Source organism: Macaca mulatta, chromosome 17 (genome assembly GCF_049350105.2).
Source record: "Macaca mulatta isolate MMU2019108-1 chromosome 17, T2T-MMU8v2.0, whole genome shotgun sequence".
Taxonomy (NCBI): domain Eukaryota; kingdom Metazoa; phylum Chordata; class Mammalia; order Primates; family Cercopithecidae; genus Macaca; species Macaca mulatta.
Window position 1 is genome coordinate 94,022,273 of NC_133422.1, and position 15,565 is coordinate 94,037,837.

At 39.9% G+C, this 15,565-nt stretch overlaps 1 protein-coding gene across 9 annotated transcripts in view; it reads left to right on the forward strand.

Moving 5' to 3' along the window:
* UBAC2 (UBA domain containing 2) overlaps nt 1-15,565 on the forward strand; it is a 189,989-nt gene that overhangs the window by 114,385 nt on the left and 60,039 nt on the right. For all 9 annotated transcript variants that reach the window (XM_077973589.1, XM_077973591.1, XM_077973594.1 and 6 more), the window contains 2 exon segments: nt 2,453-2,576; nt 6,316-6,363. In XM_077973589.1, coding sequence (XP_077829715.1) covers nt 2,453-2,576; nt 6,316-6,363 — 172 coding nt within the window.

A 15,565-nucleotide genomic window follows, 5' to 3' on the forward strand; every position in this document is an offset into this window, starting at 1 on the left:
AAGAATCTGCATTAGGCAAAGCTAGATAAAATATGATGCTTTCTCTCCGAATTAATAATCTGAGGTTTTTGCGAACTCTGTATAGTCAATTCAAATGTGAGTCATAACAGTTATTCTAGAATAAGGATTATTTTGTGGCCCTAAATGTAGTGAGCTCCTAAACTGTGTCAAGCATTGTGCCAGGTGCTAGGAGAACTAGGACTGCCTCTTCTTCCCTGTCCTGGGGTGCTCAGCCTGGGAGGAAGGTCTGATACGTGAGGAATTCTAGACTGGGCAAGTGGCGGTAGGAGCCCGCTGTGATGTGCACCTCCGTCTGCCACCCGGTCCCTGCTATCCTTCTCACTGGATGGCCAGCCAGTGTATCTGGCATCTCTGTGTCTCCAGTCCTGACACAGTGCCTGCGCTGAGGCCTTATCAGCTGGAGTTTTCCCTGTTCTAGCATTTGCTGCGTCTGTGTTGATAGCTGTTGATGCAGCTGCCATTTATCACATTTGTTTTGTGTTTGTTATATTTTGGTTTGATTTTGTTTTTAATAGTAGAATTGAGAGGACAGTGCATTTTTCAGAATAACATGGTCTCTATCAAGGATGAGATATTGCACAAGAGGCCAGGAGGGTCCTGTGTTTCCACAAAATGGCACCAAGGACAGTTCTTTGTAGAAGTGAAACATATTTTTTGCATTTTTCTTGTGATAATGAAATAATTCTTTTTTTTTCTGGTGCCATTTTCCCAAAAGTGGGAAAATAAAACAGACTGAGTAATTAAGCCAAGTGTTTAATGAAAAAACGGGTGCAAGTTTGTGCCCAAACCACTCTACTCATTCATATTACCTGCCCAGCACTTGTAGGAATGTAAGATTTCAGTCCTGTGATGAGTTCCTTGAGGTCAAGGACTGCTTCTTTCTCTTGGACATAGTTGTAGCTCCTATGCCGGGCGTCCTGCCGTGACATCCTCGGCACGCATTTGATTCACTGATTCATTGCAGCAGTGAAACTGACATAGCTTGGGGGCCATGAGGAAAGCCACCAGCTGCCAGGAGGAGTCAGAGAAGTCTTGTGGGAAGAGCTGAGCGGTGTTGCACAAGCTGAGTTTCCTAGGACTGAAAGTGGAAAGCAGAACCTGCATCAGTGGAGAGTCAAAGCAGCCAGCGTATTCAAGGAGCAGCTGTGTGGATTTTTGAGGGGGCCTTGTGTGTGATGGTCCAGATGAGGGGAAGCAGAGAGGAGGACAGTGGTAACAATCTGCAGTGATGAGAGCGAACTGGGGTGCTTTGCCATCACATCTTTATGAAGCATTTTATCTTTGGATACTGGAGCCTATGGAAGGAAGGTCTTTTTTGTTTGTTTCTGTTTTTTGTTTTTTGTTTTTGAGACAGTCTCGCTCTGTCGCCCAGGCTAGAGTGCAGTGGTGCAATCTTGGCTCATTGCAAGCTCCGCCTCTCGGATTCACGCCATTCTCCTGCCTCAGCCTCCCAAGTAGTAGTTGGGACTGCAGGTGCCCGCCACCATGCCCGGCTAATTTTTTGTATTTTTAGTAGAGATGGGGTTATACCGTGTTAGCCAGGATGGTCTCGATCTCCTGACCTTGTGATCCACCCGCCTTGGCCTCCCAAAGTGCTGGGATTACAGGCATGAGCCACCGCTCATACCCAGCCGGAAGGAAGGGTTTTTAAGCAAGGGAGTGATGTGATCAGAGTTGTGTTTTAGGAAGAGAATACTGCCAACAATGTTAAGAAATGGATCAGAGAGAAGCAAGACTGTAAGTAGAAAGACACATAGGACTTTTGAATCTGTCAAGGTGAAGGTGTCAAATTGACATTCAGAAATGGGCAGGCAGTTTTAGGTCTCACTTCATTTTCTTAGCCCAAGCTATAGAAAGGGTTGAGATTATATGAGGAGATGAGCGAGCAAGAAGAAAAGGCTATAATGGAACCATGGAGAAGCCAGAAGAGTGGTGTAAGAAATCGCTGGTCAACCACTGAGAAACAGGGTTTCAGACAAAGGGAGGAAGGAATGTGAGGAAGGGAGGGCCAGAGGTGAACCGTGTCAGAGCCATGGTGACAGATCACTAGACAGGGCCTGAGATGAGGCTTTTGGATTTGACTGTGAAGAATTCTAATGTTTGCTGCTTTTGGTTTGTCTAGTTTCTCATTAGATTTTAGTAATACCTGGGAAGAAAACATTGCCTCCACTTTTCTCACAATTAGTAGGTGCTGAACCACTTCTTTGCGGTGGTTTCAGGAGGGTCAATAAGGATAGAATTATTAGAGTTTTCATAAAGTGTTCTGTACAAATTATTTTGGACATGATGCATATTTGGAAATCAATGTGTATATCTAAGACTATGCTTTCAGACTGAAATAAAATTATAAGCAGTGTTACTTCAAAGATACATCTGCCATTGGTGTTTAAAATTCACTATTATAGTGATTTTTTTTTATTTGTTTGCATAGCCTGGCACCTGTGTTTGCTCTGTTTGTACCATTTTACTGCTCCATACCAAGAGTCCAAGTGGCACAAATTCTGGGCCCGTTGTCCATCACAAACAAGACATTGATTTATATATTGGGACTACAGGTACAGTATGCATTTTTATGTTCACTTTTCTTTAACCAGATCAGTTTTTTTGGTCTTTCTCTCATTTGATCTCCTTGAAAACAATGGTTTTTTTTCCCCCATAATCTTGGCTTCATGATCTATATCAAATGTTTAAAGGAAGTGTTACAGAACAAGAACATCAAGGTATAGAAGGTACTAGAATACTTTCATAGTCTTTAGAAATCTGATAAGAGCTTTCACTGTAATTTGTATCTGTGGAAAATATTTTCATTTCGTGTACAATTGCATGTGAGTGCTTTTTAACAATGATAGTATGAAGTGGAAACAAATGAGAACAATCAAAAAGTAGAAAGTAGAAAATCAGTGTCAAAATTAATTTATTGAATACAGTGTCGCAAATAAAGCTCTGAAGAAGAGTGTGCTCTACAAACCCGAGCTTTGGAGTTTTCAAGAAGCATTGTCAGCTTCATTATTTCCTTGTTTGTGTAGCTGTGATGGTAGTGTCACCATTTGCTAAATGGTTTGCTGTGAAGACTGCTAGAGTACTACTGTCCAGCTTACATTTGAAAAGCTTCTTTGCCAATCCTCATCGAATGTCAGTTTCTCCCTGCTGGGCTCCAGGTCTGTGGTAGGAGAATGATTTTCAGTTTTCTATCTGTACTACTTGTCACTTTTCTTTTACTCTCACGGCTTTTGATGTAATTTTATTCTACAGCTTCCTGTGTCACCATGTGTCGCTTGGCCTTTTGATCCACTGATTAATACTCATAACATTCCTTATCCCACGCACATATAACCGGATACTAGAGTCGCTTCAGAATGCCTTCCTCCCTCCCCTTTTAACCTTTAGCATTTCCTCTCACTTCTCCAGTCTGCTGTCATGTGTTATCAATGGCTCATCTGGGGCGTTTTCTTACCACTTTTACAACCGTTTCTCATGAAATCTGTTTATTCTCCATCTCTCAACCCCAGTACTGTTAAACGCCCCCCTGATCCTACCTGATATCCGTGTAACCAAATAGCCCGTTTCTGCAGTTGATTCTTATGAGTAGGATTTGCTATAGCAGATTTAATATTTTTAAAGCTGTTATAACAGAGGCCATGTGGAATTTGAAGAGCACTCCAGACCTTGCTCAGGAGACCCAAGTTCTAGTCCTATCTTGCCTCTCTCCAGCCATGAGACTTGGGTTGAGTCTTGGAACCCCTCTGAGCCTCACATTGACTGTATAGTTCTTCCAACTCTAAAGCTATGTAGAATCTTTGAGAATGAAAACACTGTTTTATTAATTGTGGAGTAGGAGTTCAGTGTGGCATTGTGGAAAGTCTTTGGAGCCAAGTCATTGGGTTTCGGTTTAATGACTTGGTCTGGTAATGATTTGCTTTGTCACTTACCTTTTCTGAACCCCCATTTCCCCATCTATCAAGAGGGGATGATAATATCTACCTTATAGAGGTATTTGAAGGATAGCATGAAGTGTTTAGTGTAATCTGAACAGATAATAAGAGCTAAGTCAATTGGTTACTATTAATTAATAATTTATGTCTCTATAGCTACCACCATTCATTTTTCTGAGATTGTGAATGTATTTCTTGTTTTGTTTTGTTTTTGGCATAAAGCAAAATAAGTATTATGTTTAATCTCTCGGGGAAAGGGGATCTTAGTTGGATAAAGAGACACAGCATGGCCTTTGTCACAGGGCCATTGTAGTAGGTTGGTGGAAAAGTAATCCACAATTACTTTTCCACCAACCTAATATCTAGTGCAGTTTTTGCAGCTCACCATGAGGCATCCCTCTTAGCCCTGCTGAAAGCAGAAAGGTAGATGCAACTACCATGGATAGTTTTTCAAAATAATATAAATTTCCATTATTTTTGTATTATTTCCGGTAACTTTGAGAGGGAGAAGTTGAGATTAGAATATAGAGGTGGAGATGCCTCATTGGCTCCTTGATAAAATCTAGGTCCTTAGCATGAATGGCATGCAGGGTTCTTCTTGCCTGTCTGGTGTCAACTCCCACTTGTGCCCACCTTGAAGGAGTGTAACTGAACTCCTTATTGCTAAAGTGTACATCCTCTGCCTGCCTCCCTCCCCTCCAAGTCTTTGCATGTGTTTCTGTGCCTTTTTCTCTCCCCATTACAACTAGGGACATTGTTGAATGAATGAATGAATGAATGAATGAATGAATGAATGAATGAATGAATGAAGACTTGAATCATAATCGGAAGAGCCAAAATGCTTAAGACTCATTTAAGTATCCGATGACTTGAGAGCCCATAACATCATGCCCTGTGCAATGGGCTATGATGTTATGGGCTCTCAAGCCATCCGATACTATCACCCACTGAGTGAGATGTAGCCCCTGTCCTCAAGGAGCCCAGCCATGAGAAAACACACAGACACTGGCAAGATGTAGGCAGACATACTGGCGACCACACAGGCAATGAGAGGCTTCAGAACCCAGAGGAAATTACTTTTTTAATGACAAAATGAGATGCTCTTTTTACTTGCATATGAGACATGGAAGAGTGGAGAGCATGACTGTGGAGGCAGTCCTGGATACACTCCAGCCCACCACCTGCTGGCTGTTGACCTGCAGCAAATTGCTTAACCACTCGGTCTTGCTGAAGTGCCTTGAGAGCAATGCCTGACACATAGAAAGTGTTAGCTAGTCTGTTATTCCTTCTATTTGTAGAAGAAAACTACAGCAAAATATTTGTCTACATGGTTCCCATCATTATTATCAGAGTCATTTCCACTGAACAAACGTCCGTGCTACATCAAAGGTTCAAATTTAAAGTCGCAGCCAGTGCACATTTCTAAGTGAGCCTATCACTAGAGCAAAGGTTGCCAGCTTCTCTGTGTGAGTATGTCAACTCTTACCTTTTGTGTCTGTCTTCTTTCTGTGTGTCTTTGGTAAGTGTGCAGAACTTTGAGGTTTTCATCTAGCACAATGCCAGCGATGAACCTGGGCTGTCCTGCCTGAGTATCCTGCCTTTTCCTCTACAATCAGAAGTAAACCCCCAATCTAAAGTTCTAAAAATTAACCAACAATAACCCACAAATCATTTCTTTGTTGCAGGAACATTTTCAGAGTCCTTATGATTTTTTTTTTAATTACCCTGAGCACAACTCTAAGATATAAACTATTTGGAAAACAAAGGGAAGAATTTCATGAGATCTAATTCTAATTACTTTTGCCATTGATTAACTTCATTACTGTGATTTAGTTTGCTCTTCCTTGGGTGAACTAGAATGAGAATATCAACACTTGAGAAAGTTACTGTTGAATATAGACCTAAGTAGGCTGGCAGGGTTCTTCCCATCTAAATTTAGGGTAACAATGTTAAGAAGTTAAAATGAGAAAGTTATTTACATAAATATCACATCATTGCCAAGCATGGGATGGTGATTACCTGTTTTGTATGTTGTTAATTCTAATAATTTCTTTATATGTAGTATTTTACTTTAAGTCAGTTGAAGTTTATAAATAACATCATACTTTGGTTTCACTTATTTTTCTTTGCATGGGGTGTGGGCCAGGTTCAACTTGTTTTAGGCTATACAAAGTCTGATGTCTGAATAAAAAAAAAATAATATACAATTTTCTTTTAAATAACAGTTGATATTTACTAATTTTCCATTTGCTTCTCTGTATTATGGCATATATAGTTAATACTTTATATAAATGGTCATGACTGTAGTTATGTAAAAATAAGTGAATTTTATTTTTAGTTGCCTTTTTTTTTTCTTTTATAGCTTTTCACCTCTGGTTCCTACATCTGGATTGTAGCCATAAGTGGACTTGTAAGTGTGACTACCTTTTTATACCCAATTCTCTCTCTCTCCTGTAAAAACATTAGGAAAATTGTCCTATTTAGATGGTGCATCATATTCAACTGTCTCACCATTCTTTTTTTTGAGACAGAATTTCGCTCTTGTTGCCCAAGCTGGAGTGCAGTGGTGCAATCTCAGCTCACCACAACGTCTGCCTCCTGGGTTCAAGTGATTCTCCTGCCACAGGAGACTGAGTAGCTGGGATTACAGGCATGCGCCACCACGCCCGGCTAATTTTGCATTTTTAGTAGAGATGGGGTTTCTCCATGTTGGTCAGGCTGGTCTCGAACTCCCGACCTCAGGTGATCTGCCCGCCTCAGCCTCCCAAAGTGCTGGGATTACAGGCATGAGCCACTGCACCCGGCTCTCAACATTCGTTTAACCATGGCAGGTCTGGCTCAATGCTACTTCTCTAGTGATTAAAAAGGGCCAGTCATGGCCGGGCACGTTGGCTCGTGCCTGTAATCCCAGCACTTTGGGAGGCCGAGGCGGGTGGATCACGAGGTCAGGAGGTGGAGACCATCCTGGCTGACATGATGAAACCCCATCTCTGCTAAAAATACAAAAAAATTAGCCTGGCGCGGTGGCGGGCGCCTGTAGTCCCAGCTACTCAGGAGGCTGAGGCAGGAGAATGGCGTGAACCCGGGAGGCAGAGCTTGCAGTGAGCCGAGGTGGCGCCACTGCACTCCAGTCTGGGCGACTGAGCGAGACTCCGTCTCAAAAAAAAAAAAAAAAAAAAAAGGCCAGTCACATGGAAAATTGAGACAAGGGAGGCCAGTTTGTGCTTTCAAGGTAATTTTGATGAAAGTTTTAGCTGGATTTCTTGTCAGTGTTATCGTTTTTAAATCATAGAAAAAAAAAAAAAGCCTGAATGTGAAGAAGTTGGACTTACTAAAAATAAGGAGAGATAGTCTGCTCATTTTGTGAAAAGATATTGTCACACAAGGGAGAAAAAATGGCAACTGGAAAGTCAGGTGGGTTGTACCTGACCCAAAGACTCATCATGGAAGAAGGGAATGAACCAAGCAGCCTCAGTATGTGTGCTGGAATTTTTTCATCTTGCCCATGCTATTGTATTTTATTTTAATAATAAGCATTTGTCATAAATTCTCTATAAGGTATTTAAAAAGAAATTAGAGCATGAAATGGAGTTTTATTCTTCATCCATGACTTAAATTTGAACCTCCAGATTTATAAAAATAAATTTTAACTAGGGGTTATAGAGCATAGTTTTAATTTCTTTCTTGGAAAAGACTAAAAATGACAGAATGGATTCATAATAATACACATTTCACTACAAGGATTACATACATTTCAAGTAAATTATCACTATCCTTGTTTCTTGGGTGAATGACTGGTATTTGGGGCCAGTGTGTCATCCTGTGTGCCTGCTTACCCCTCTTCTTCCTTTAAGCTCTCTTTATTATTCCTTTTCTGTGTTCATTCTTTGCTTAAAACTATGCCTTCGTTCCCCATGGCTGATATGCTTGCAGCCAAGATTCTGGGGCTCCAAGTCACTTTGTTTTCTCCTCCCTAAAAATTTTCACATCTGCCCAGATACCTGATTTGGCTTCAGGACCACAGAACTAAACCCTGCTGTGAAGTCTTCAAAATGCCTGAGCTATCCGTCTGGTATTCTTGAGACTTGTGGTGGCTTAGGGCCATCCTGGGATTAGACTGATTCTCTGGGACACAGGTGCCAGACTCTCCCAAGTCTAGGCTCATGCAGTTAGTACTGCTGCGTGACTGAGGAAGATTTAACCAACTTGAGAACAGCAAAGAAGGAGCTCATTGCTTTGATCATGAGAGCTGCCTAAGGATGTACTATTTATTCCATGGCATATTTGTTTCACTTAGCAGTAATGGTTTTGAGTTCTGTTTTAAGTATTTTCCAAAAGCATTCAAATATTGAAGTACCTTATTATATATGCCTTCATTGTGTTAGTTACTATTAATTCTTTTACTCTCAATATTTGTCCCCTTCTTTAGTAACTCTTATGTGACTCAGTTTTTTTTTTAACACATTCCATTTTCTTTCTTTATTCTTTTTTTAGACTCCTGGCTTTTAGTGCTTGCTGTCTCCTCAGAAAGTTTCATTGTGTGACGTTCAGTGCACTAGAATTGGAGGTTCCATTTTTCATCTCTTTGTAGTCTTTTTTAAATCTAAAATTGTATGTTAAGATCATAGTCTTTTCCAGTACACATGTTTAACAGGTAGTGGGTTAATTTAGTTAATTTAATAAATTTTAAAAAATTTAATTTTTTAATTAAAAAAAACCTGTTTTTAGTTTTTAAAAGGAATCAGACGTTTAAAATAAAATTCTTGACAAAAAAAAAATTCCTTGTTTCAGAAGCGTGAATAGAACTACAGTATGTTTGGAATATAATTCAAAGATGATGTAGCATTTTGAAGAACCCTGCTAATAATAAACATTTCTGAGCCTTTTACAGTCATTGATTCAGCCAAAGTTACCAACCTTCTATGACAAAAAAATCTGATAAATCTTCATATTAACCTTGTTCTTTATTATTATTTTACCATAATTAGATGACTGTGTTTATTTAAAATAATTAATATTCATGAACCATAGCCAGTTTTCCTATGTTCTGTACCATAAGTGTTGGTGCTTGTTTTGAACTTAAGGAACATTTTCTTTTTTTGTCTAGAAAATTCTCATTTTTATTATGAAATATTTACTGTGATGTGGCATACTTTAGATAAGGAAGATTGTAAAAGAGAGTATCAGTATTATTTGTGAGTGTTTGATTTGCACACCACTGACTATAGGATGCAAGCCTGAGATTCACAAAGCCACAGACTGCCTATTCCAGATGGCTCTTGCTCAACATGACTTCCCCTCTTCCTTTATAGATCAAGTGACTTCCCTTTTTGGGAGATATTATGCTGAATAAAATACAAACAAAATAAAATTCTTACTATGCAAAAGAAATGCACAGATAATTATAATCATAGATGATATTCAGTGTTTTGGGAAATGTTACAAAACCCATTGATGAGATTTCACATTTTAGTATTGAAACCAGTAATTCACTTAACCATGTGTGTTAAGCAGTGATTTTATTTCAATCTGGCAATTAACGTGTTTTTTAAGAGAAAGAGTATTTTTTAAACAAAGATATTTGTATGAAGCATAAGTAATTTGTTATTTGCTGTCATAGAAACCAAAAACTTTACTCATGCTTTTCTGGAAAGCTGCCAACTTTGGATTGAGTTTATTTTATTTAGCTAGGTACTGGTTGATTTATTTTATTTAGGCTAGTTTTTTTTTTTTTTTTTTTTAAAAGACAGGCTTGCTCTGTCACCCAGGCTGGAGTGCAGTAACACGATCTTGGCTCACTGCAACCACTGCCTCCCTGGTTCAAGCGATTCTCGTGCCTCAGCCTCCCGAGTAGCTGGGATTGCAGGTGCATGCCACCACGTCTGGCTACTTGTTTTGTATATTCAGTAGAGACGAGGTTTCACCATGTTGGCCAGGCTGGTCTGGAACTCCTGACATCAGGGGATCCGTCCACCTCAGCCACCCAAAGTGCTGGGATTGTAGACGTGAGCCACCACGCCTGGCCTAGACTAGTTTTTAATCTCTCCTCGGTGTCCCTTATTCTTGCATAATTATAGATATCTTTGAATATATAACTTTAAAGTATTCCACTGATTAAAATAGAAGATTGATAAATTATGTCAGTACAGTATTTTACTAGTAAGTTGACCACTTTTTATCTTCAGTGATATCACAGAAAATAACTAAATCATTTTTCTGAGTTGAGGGAGGACAGTTTTTAGCTTACAGGAGCAATAGTAAGTTAGTTTGCCAAGGATGGCTGTCAGACCTCAGTTCTATTTTGTTATCCAGTCGAGACCCCAGCTGCTGCCCAGGAAAGGTGAGGGGGATTCCCTTGTACTTAAAGATTACTATAAGATTATTCACATGTATCATTGATAAATGTTTTTATGTTGCCTTTTTCCTCCTTTGACAGTTCTGATTTTTAATGCAAACATTTAGTATTTAAAATAGGACTTTTCATGAAATGTTGCAAAATTGTAATTGGAAAGCTTGGCTATTACAGCCAAGTGACATATATCAGTTTAAACAAATACTTCAACATTTCAGTGACTGTATTAACTGTTCTTCTTAATGTCTGGTGAGAGACCTTCAAAAATTGAAGTCAGTCTTTATATATTCATAATTCCACTAATTTTGTTACACATTAATACTTTTCCTTAAAGCATTGCTTACTTACTGAACTTCATTTAAATTCTTTTTGTGGTTCTGCAGAGAGCTTTTGAGCCATCTACATCCCAGAACTTCTTCATTTTCTGCAATTTTATGAATCATAGTACTGAGTCATTACCACAGGGATGCACCCTAATTCTCAAAAGCTGAGGCCTCAGGACTGATCTGATTCTGGCATGATTAAAATAGAAAGAGCCTTCTTTTGCCGATTTTTCTTTTTATTACAGTTCACACATTTATCTTTACTTGAACCTCTTTCAAGCTGTTTGAGAGTGAATTAACAGGCTATATTCCTCAGACTTCCCCCTTCAATGCAGCCCTTCACTGTACCCATTTCCTGCATTTGTTACTTATGTACACTATATCAGACTTTGATTGTTTCTGATCCCAGCAGCCTTAGTGTAGGAAAAAAAAAAATCTGTTACACCCAAAAGTAAGATTTGGGACTTCAAATGTGGTCTGAGTTTGGATTATTTTCTGTAAGCAGTGGGGATCTTTAAAGCACTTCAAGAAGAAACACTTTACGATGGTGCCAGATTACAGAAGCCTTATCAGGGTTTGTAGATCATAGGACGGGGATAGGGAAAATGAGCCATCTGGAGGGAGTCAGGACAGCTCATTTGCAGGCTGTGATTTGCCTTTCTCTCTTCCCTCTGTAGTACTTTTAAAGACAAACAAAAAAACCCACACTACTGTCTTAAAGTAACTGTGAACAAATGGAAACAGCATAACCTGCTGTGGAAGTGTAAGCATCCTTAGAGTATGTTTTGAGGCCTTGGCCTGCTTCTGGGCAAGGGATGGTAGGTGCGGGTTCCTTTGCACCGCCTCTGCTTGTGCCCAACTCTCTTCTCTGCATGCTTCCTTTTCTCCTACTTAACCTTCTTTCCCTTAGATTGCTTCTCCATTGACCAAAGAGAGGTATAGGTAGCAGGTCAGATAACTCCTCTGATGCACAAGCCTCCCAGTTAAACTTAGATTTGGATTATTTTCTAGTAGTTTATTGAAAATGACAACAGAAGCTGCAAAGAAAAATCAAGGCTAACCGGATACAGTGGCTCATGCCTGGAATCCCAGCTCTTTGGGAGACTGAGGCAGGTGGATCGCTTGAGCCCAAGAGTTCAACACCAGCCTAGGCAACATGGCAAAACCCTGTTTCTACAAAAAACAAACAAACAAAAATTTCAAGGCTGACCAAAGCCATGAGGGTGGTGGGACTTGTAAAAGGACCATGTGTAGAAGTTGAAGATGGGTCCTTAGGAAACATCCAAATTTGGAGGGTATTTTATAATTAAAATAGCAAGTGTGATGTCAGTGCTTGTCCATTGTACACCCCCCACACACTCACATTCATGTTGACTCATCCATATGCACTCCCTTCTCTCCTTTTTCTTCCCTCCCTCTCTATGCCACCTTTCCCTGTCCTGACAACCGGGAGCTGGGACCGACTGGAAGAAGGCTTCTATTAATATATTCTTCCTTGTGGCAATTGCAACTCAGGCCCAGGATGACAAATGGTGTTGTAGGCCATTGTTAACACAGGGAGGTAGTGACCAGTCAACATGTGATTTCTAAATGTTCAGTGCAGAATAAATGAAATGATGCCGTTGTCTTAATAAAGCTGGCAGATAGAATTGACTTATAAAATTTATAAAAATAGCTATAAAACTTTATTGTTGCAACTTATGTTCTACTTGTAGGCAAAAATCTAGCCTCCTTTCAAAGCCTTTCAAAATGTGACCTCCTCACCTACCCCTGTCACTTCTGTGAACCATACACTCCAGTGACACTCAATATTTTACTGTTCCCAAACATCCACTTTCAGGATTCCGTGTCATTGTGCAAACATGTATTTTTCTTTAACAAACACACAGCACTATGTACCAAACACTTGTGGTAGATTTTTTGGTCTAGTATTTTTGTTTGTTCAAATATATTTGGTCAAAATATGTTCTGCCTCTCTCTACTGAAGCCGTCCCTATAGGGCTTCTGCGTGCCCTGTTGACATCAGGTTTTGTTCTTTGACTTACACTAGCCACTAAAATATGAGCAGAAGTGACAAATGCTTCATCTAGGCAGAAGCTTGAAGAGCCACTGCCTGGTTCCACCATTGCTCTTCCCCTTTGACATGAGAAAAGCAGGGCCCAGAGAGGGGCTGCTCCTCAGACTCCAGAATGAAGAAGTCAAATGGAGCAGGGTTGTACCAACATGTAGCATGAACAAGAAATAAATCTTTGTTATAAGCTACTGAAATTTGGGATAATTTGTTACCACAGTATAACTTAGAAAAAGCTGACTAATAGTACTCTTTTCTAAGCACTTTACAAATATTATTTTAATTAGTCCTTATAAAAACCCGAAGAACTTGGGACTATTCTCCCTATTTTATAGATGAAGAAACTGAGGCACAGGGAAATTAACTAAGTCATGCACTGCATAACAACGTTTTGGTCAACAACAGAGTGCGTATTCAGTGGTGGCCCTGTGGATTCTAATGGAGCATAGGTAGAAACTTGGTGTATGGCAATCAGTGTTGGCACTGCAGATCGAGTAGGGGAAATGACTGATATTCAGTCATGGTGCTGGAACACCTTATTTTCTGTATGAAAAAAATATATATAAATAAAAATATATATCCCATCTAGGTTTGTGTAAGTACATTCTATAATGTTCACATGATGACCAAATCACATAACAACACATTTCTCAGAATGTGTCCTTTTCGTTAAGCACCACATGACTGTAATTTGCCAGGAACACCAGCTGAAAAGTAGTGGAGACAGGATTCAAATGTAGGTAGCATAACTTTAGTGTCTATGCTCTTTTTTTTGTTTTGTTTTGAGATGGAATCTCGCAGTGTCGCCCATACTGGAGTGCCGTGGCGCGATCTTGGCTCACTGCAAGCTCCACCCCCTGGGTTCACGCAATTCTCCTGCCTCAGCCTCCCGAGTAGCTGGGACTACAGGCGCCTGTCACCCCCGCCCGGCTAATTTTTTTGTGTTTTTGGTAGAGACGGGATTTCACCATGTTAGCCAGGATGGTCTCGATCATCTGACCTCGTGATCCGCCCAGAGTGCTGGGATAACAGGCGTGAGCTACCGCACCCGGCCTGTGTCTGTGCTCTTAAAAGATAGCTTTGCATAACCACATGTAGTTTCTTCCAATTATATCCCCTCTTTCACTCACATATCCCTTCTTCTAGGAAATCTTACTCATTTAAGTCCTGGCCCAACCTTTTTCCTGAGTCAGTCCTGACTTTATTTATGAGAGCTCCCCTCTTAAATGTTTCAGTTACAGTATGTTATTGTTGACTGTAGGTAGGGGGTTGTGCAGCGAATCTCTGTCGCTTATTGATCTTGCTTAACTGAAACTTTATGCCTGCTGATTTTTAACTCTCCTTTTTCCTCTGCCCCCAGCCCCTAGCAACCACCATTTTACTCTCTGATTCTTTGAAATTAACCATCTTATATACCTCGTATAAGTGGAATCATGCAGTATTTGTCTTTTTGTGACTGGCTTGTTTCACTTAGCATATAGGTCCTCATGTTTCATCCACGTTGTCGCATATTACAAAATGTCTTTCTTTTTGAAGGGCTGAATAGTATTGCGTTGTATGCATGGACCACATTTTCTTCATCCCTTTATCTATCCATGGGCACGTAGGTTGTTTCCGCGTGTTGGCTATTGCAAATAACACTGCAGTGACGTGAGAGTGCCGAGACCTCTCTGAGATCCTGATTCATTTCTTTTGGATGTATACCCAATAGTGAGATTGCCAGATCATGTTAGTTCTATTTTTAATTTTTTGAGGAACCTCCATACTGTTTTCCATAGTTGTATCATTTGCATTTCTGCCAGCTGTGTACAGGGGTTCCAGTTTTCCCCACATCCTCACCAACACTTGTCTTTTGGTGTTTTTTGTTTTTTTATAATAGCCATCCCAGCAGGTGTGAGGTGATACCACACTGTGGTTTTGATTTGCATTTCCCTGATGGTTAGTGACATTGAGCATTTTTTCATGTACCTATTGGCCATTTGTATGTCTTCTTTGGAGAAATGTCTATTTAGGTCCTTAGCCCATTTTTAAAGTAGGTTATTAGTTTTTTGGTATTGAATTGTAGGAGAGTCCTTTTAGTTTATAGGAATTATATGTTATTCTTCATAATCTTCACTGCCTAGCACAATGTCTATTTGATACACATTCTAAAAATAATTTTTTAGTTTAAAAACTTAATAGTGTCAAAAAATAATTTCTGTGTTGTAAAACATTATACTACATGATTGTCAGGATGCTTGCAACGTGTACTGCCTTACTAGGTTCTTGATGTGTTCTCTATAGTGGTAGAGTACCTGGACTGTCTATTTTAAAGATAGGGAGGCTGAGGTTCAGGTTGCACGAATGGTGGGTGGTAGAGCCAGGACAAAGGCCAGGTGTTCTGCTGCAGGCCCAGGGAGTCCAGCACCTTACACTGCACATCTCAAGGCTCTTGTCCATGTCTGTTCCAGCCACAGGATGCACAGACAGTTATTCTTAAAGTTTCCCTTAGCCACACCACTAGGATGAGGCCCCATTCATCAGCAATGGAGACATGATTCTGGAGGGCAATCTTGAGTATGGAGAGGTTTTCAAAGTCCCCAGAGGCCCTGAAAGACACAATCAACAACTTTTTGCAGCCTTCTGTATGCTGACCAATAGCCAAGGAAATTTTTTTCTCATTAGCAGTCTCTATTTTCTTCCTAATATGAAGAATGTGGCCTATAGCTGTGCTTTCTCTTCTAAAATCATCAAGATATTTAACTGGTCGTCTCTCCATGCTTAGTTGAAAGTGCAGCTTAAACCTCACCTTCAGCAAACTCATTGTCTTGCATTTCTTGCATTGTCATACTCAATCTGAAGTAAAGAAACATTTAGAGAAAACTTA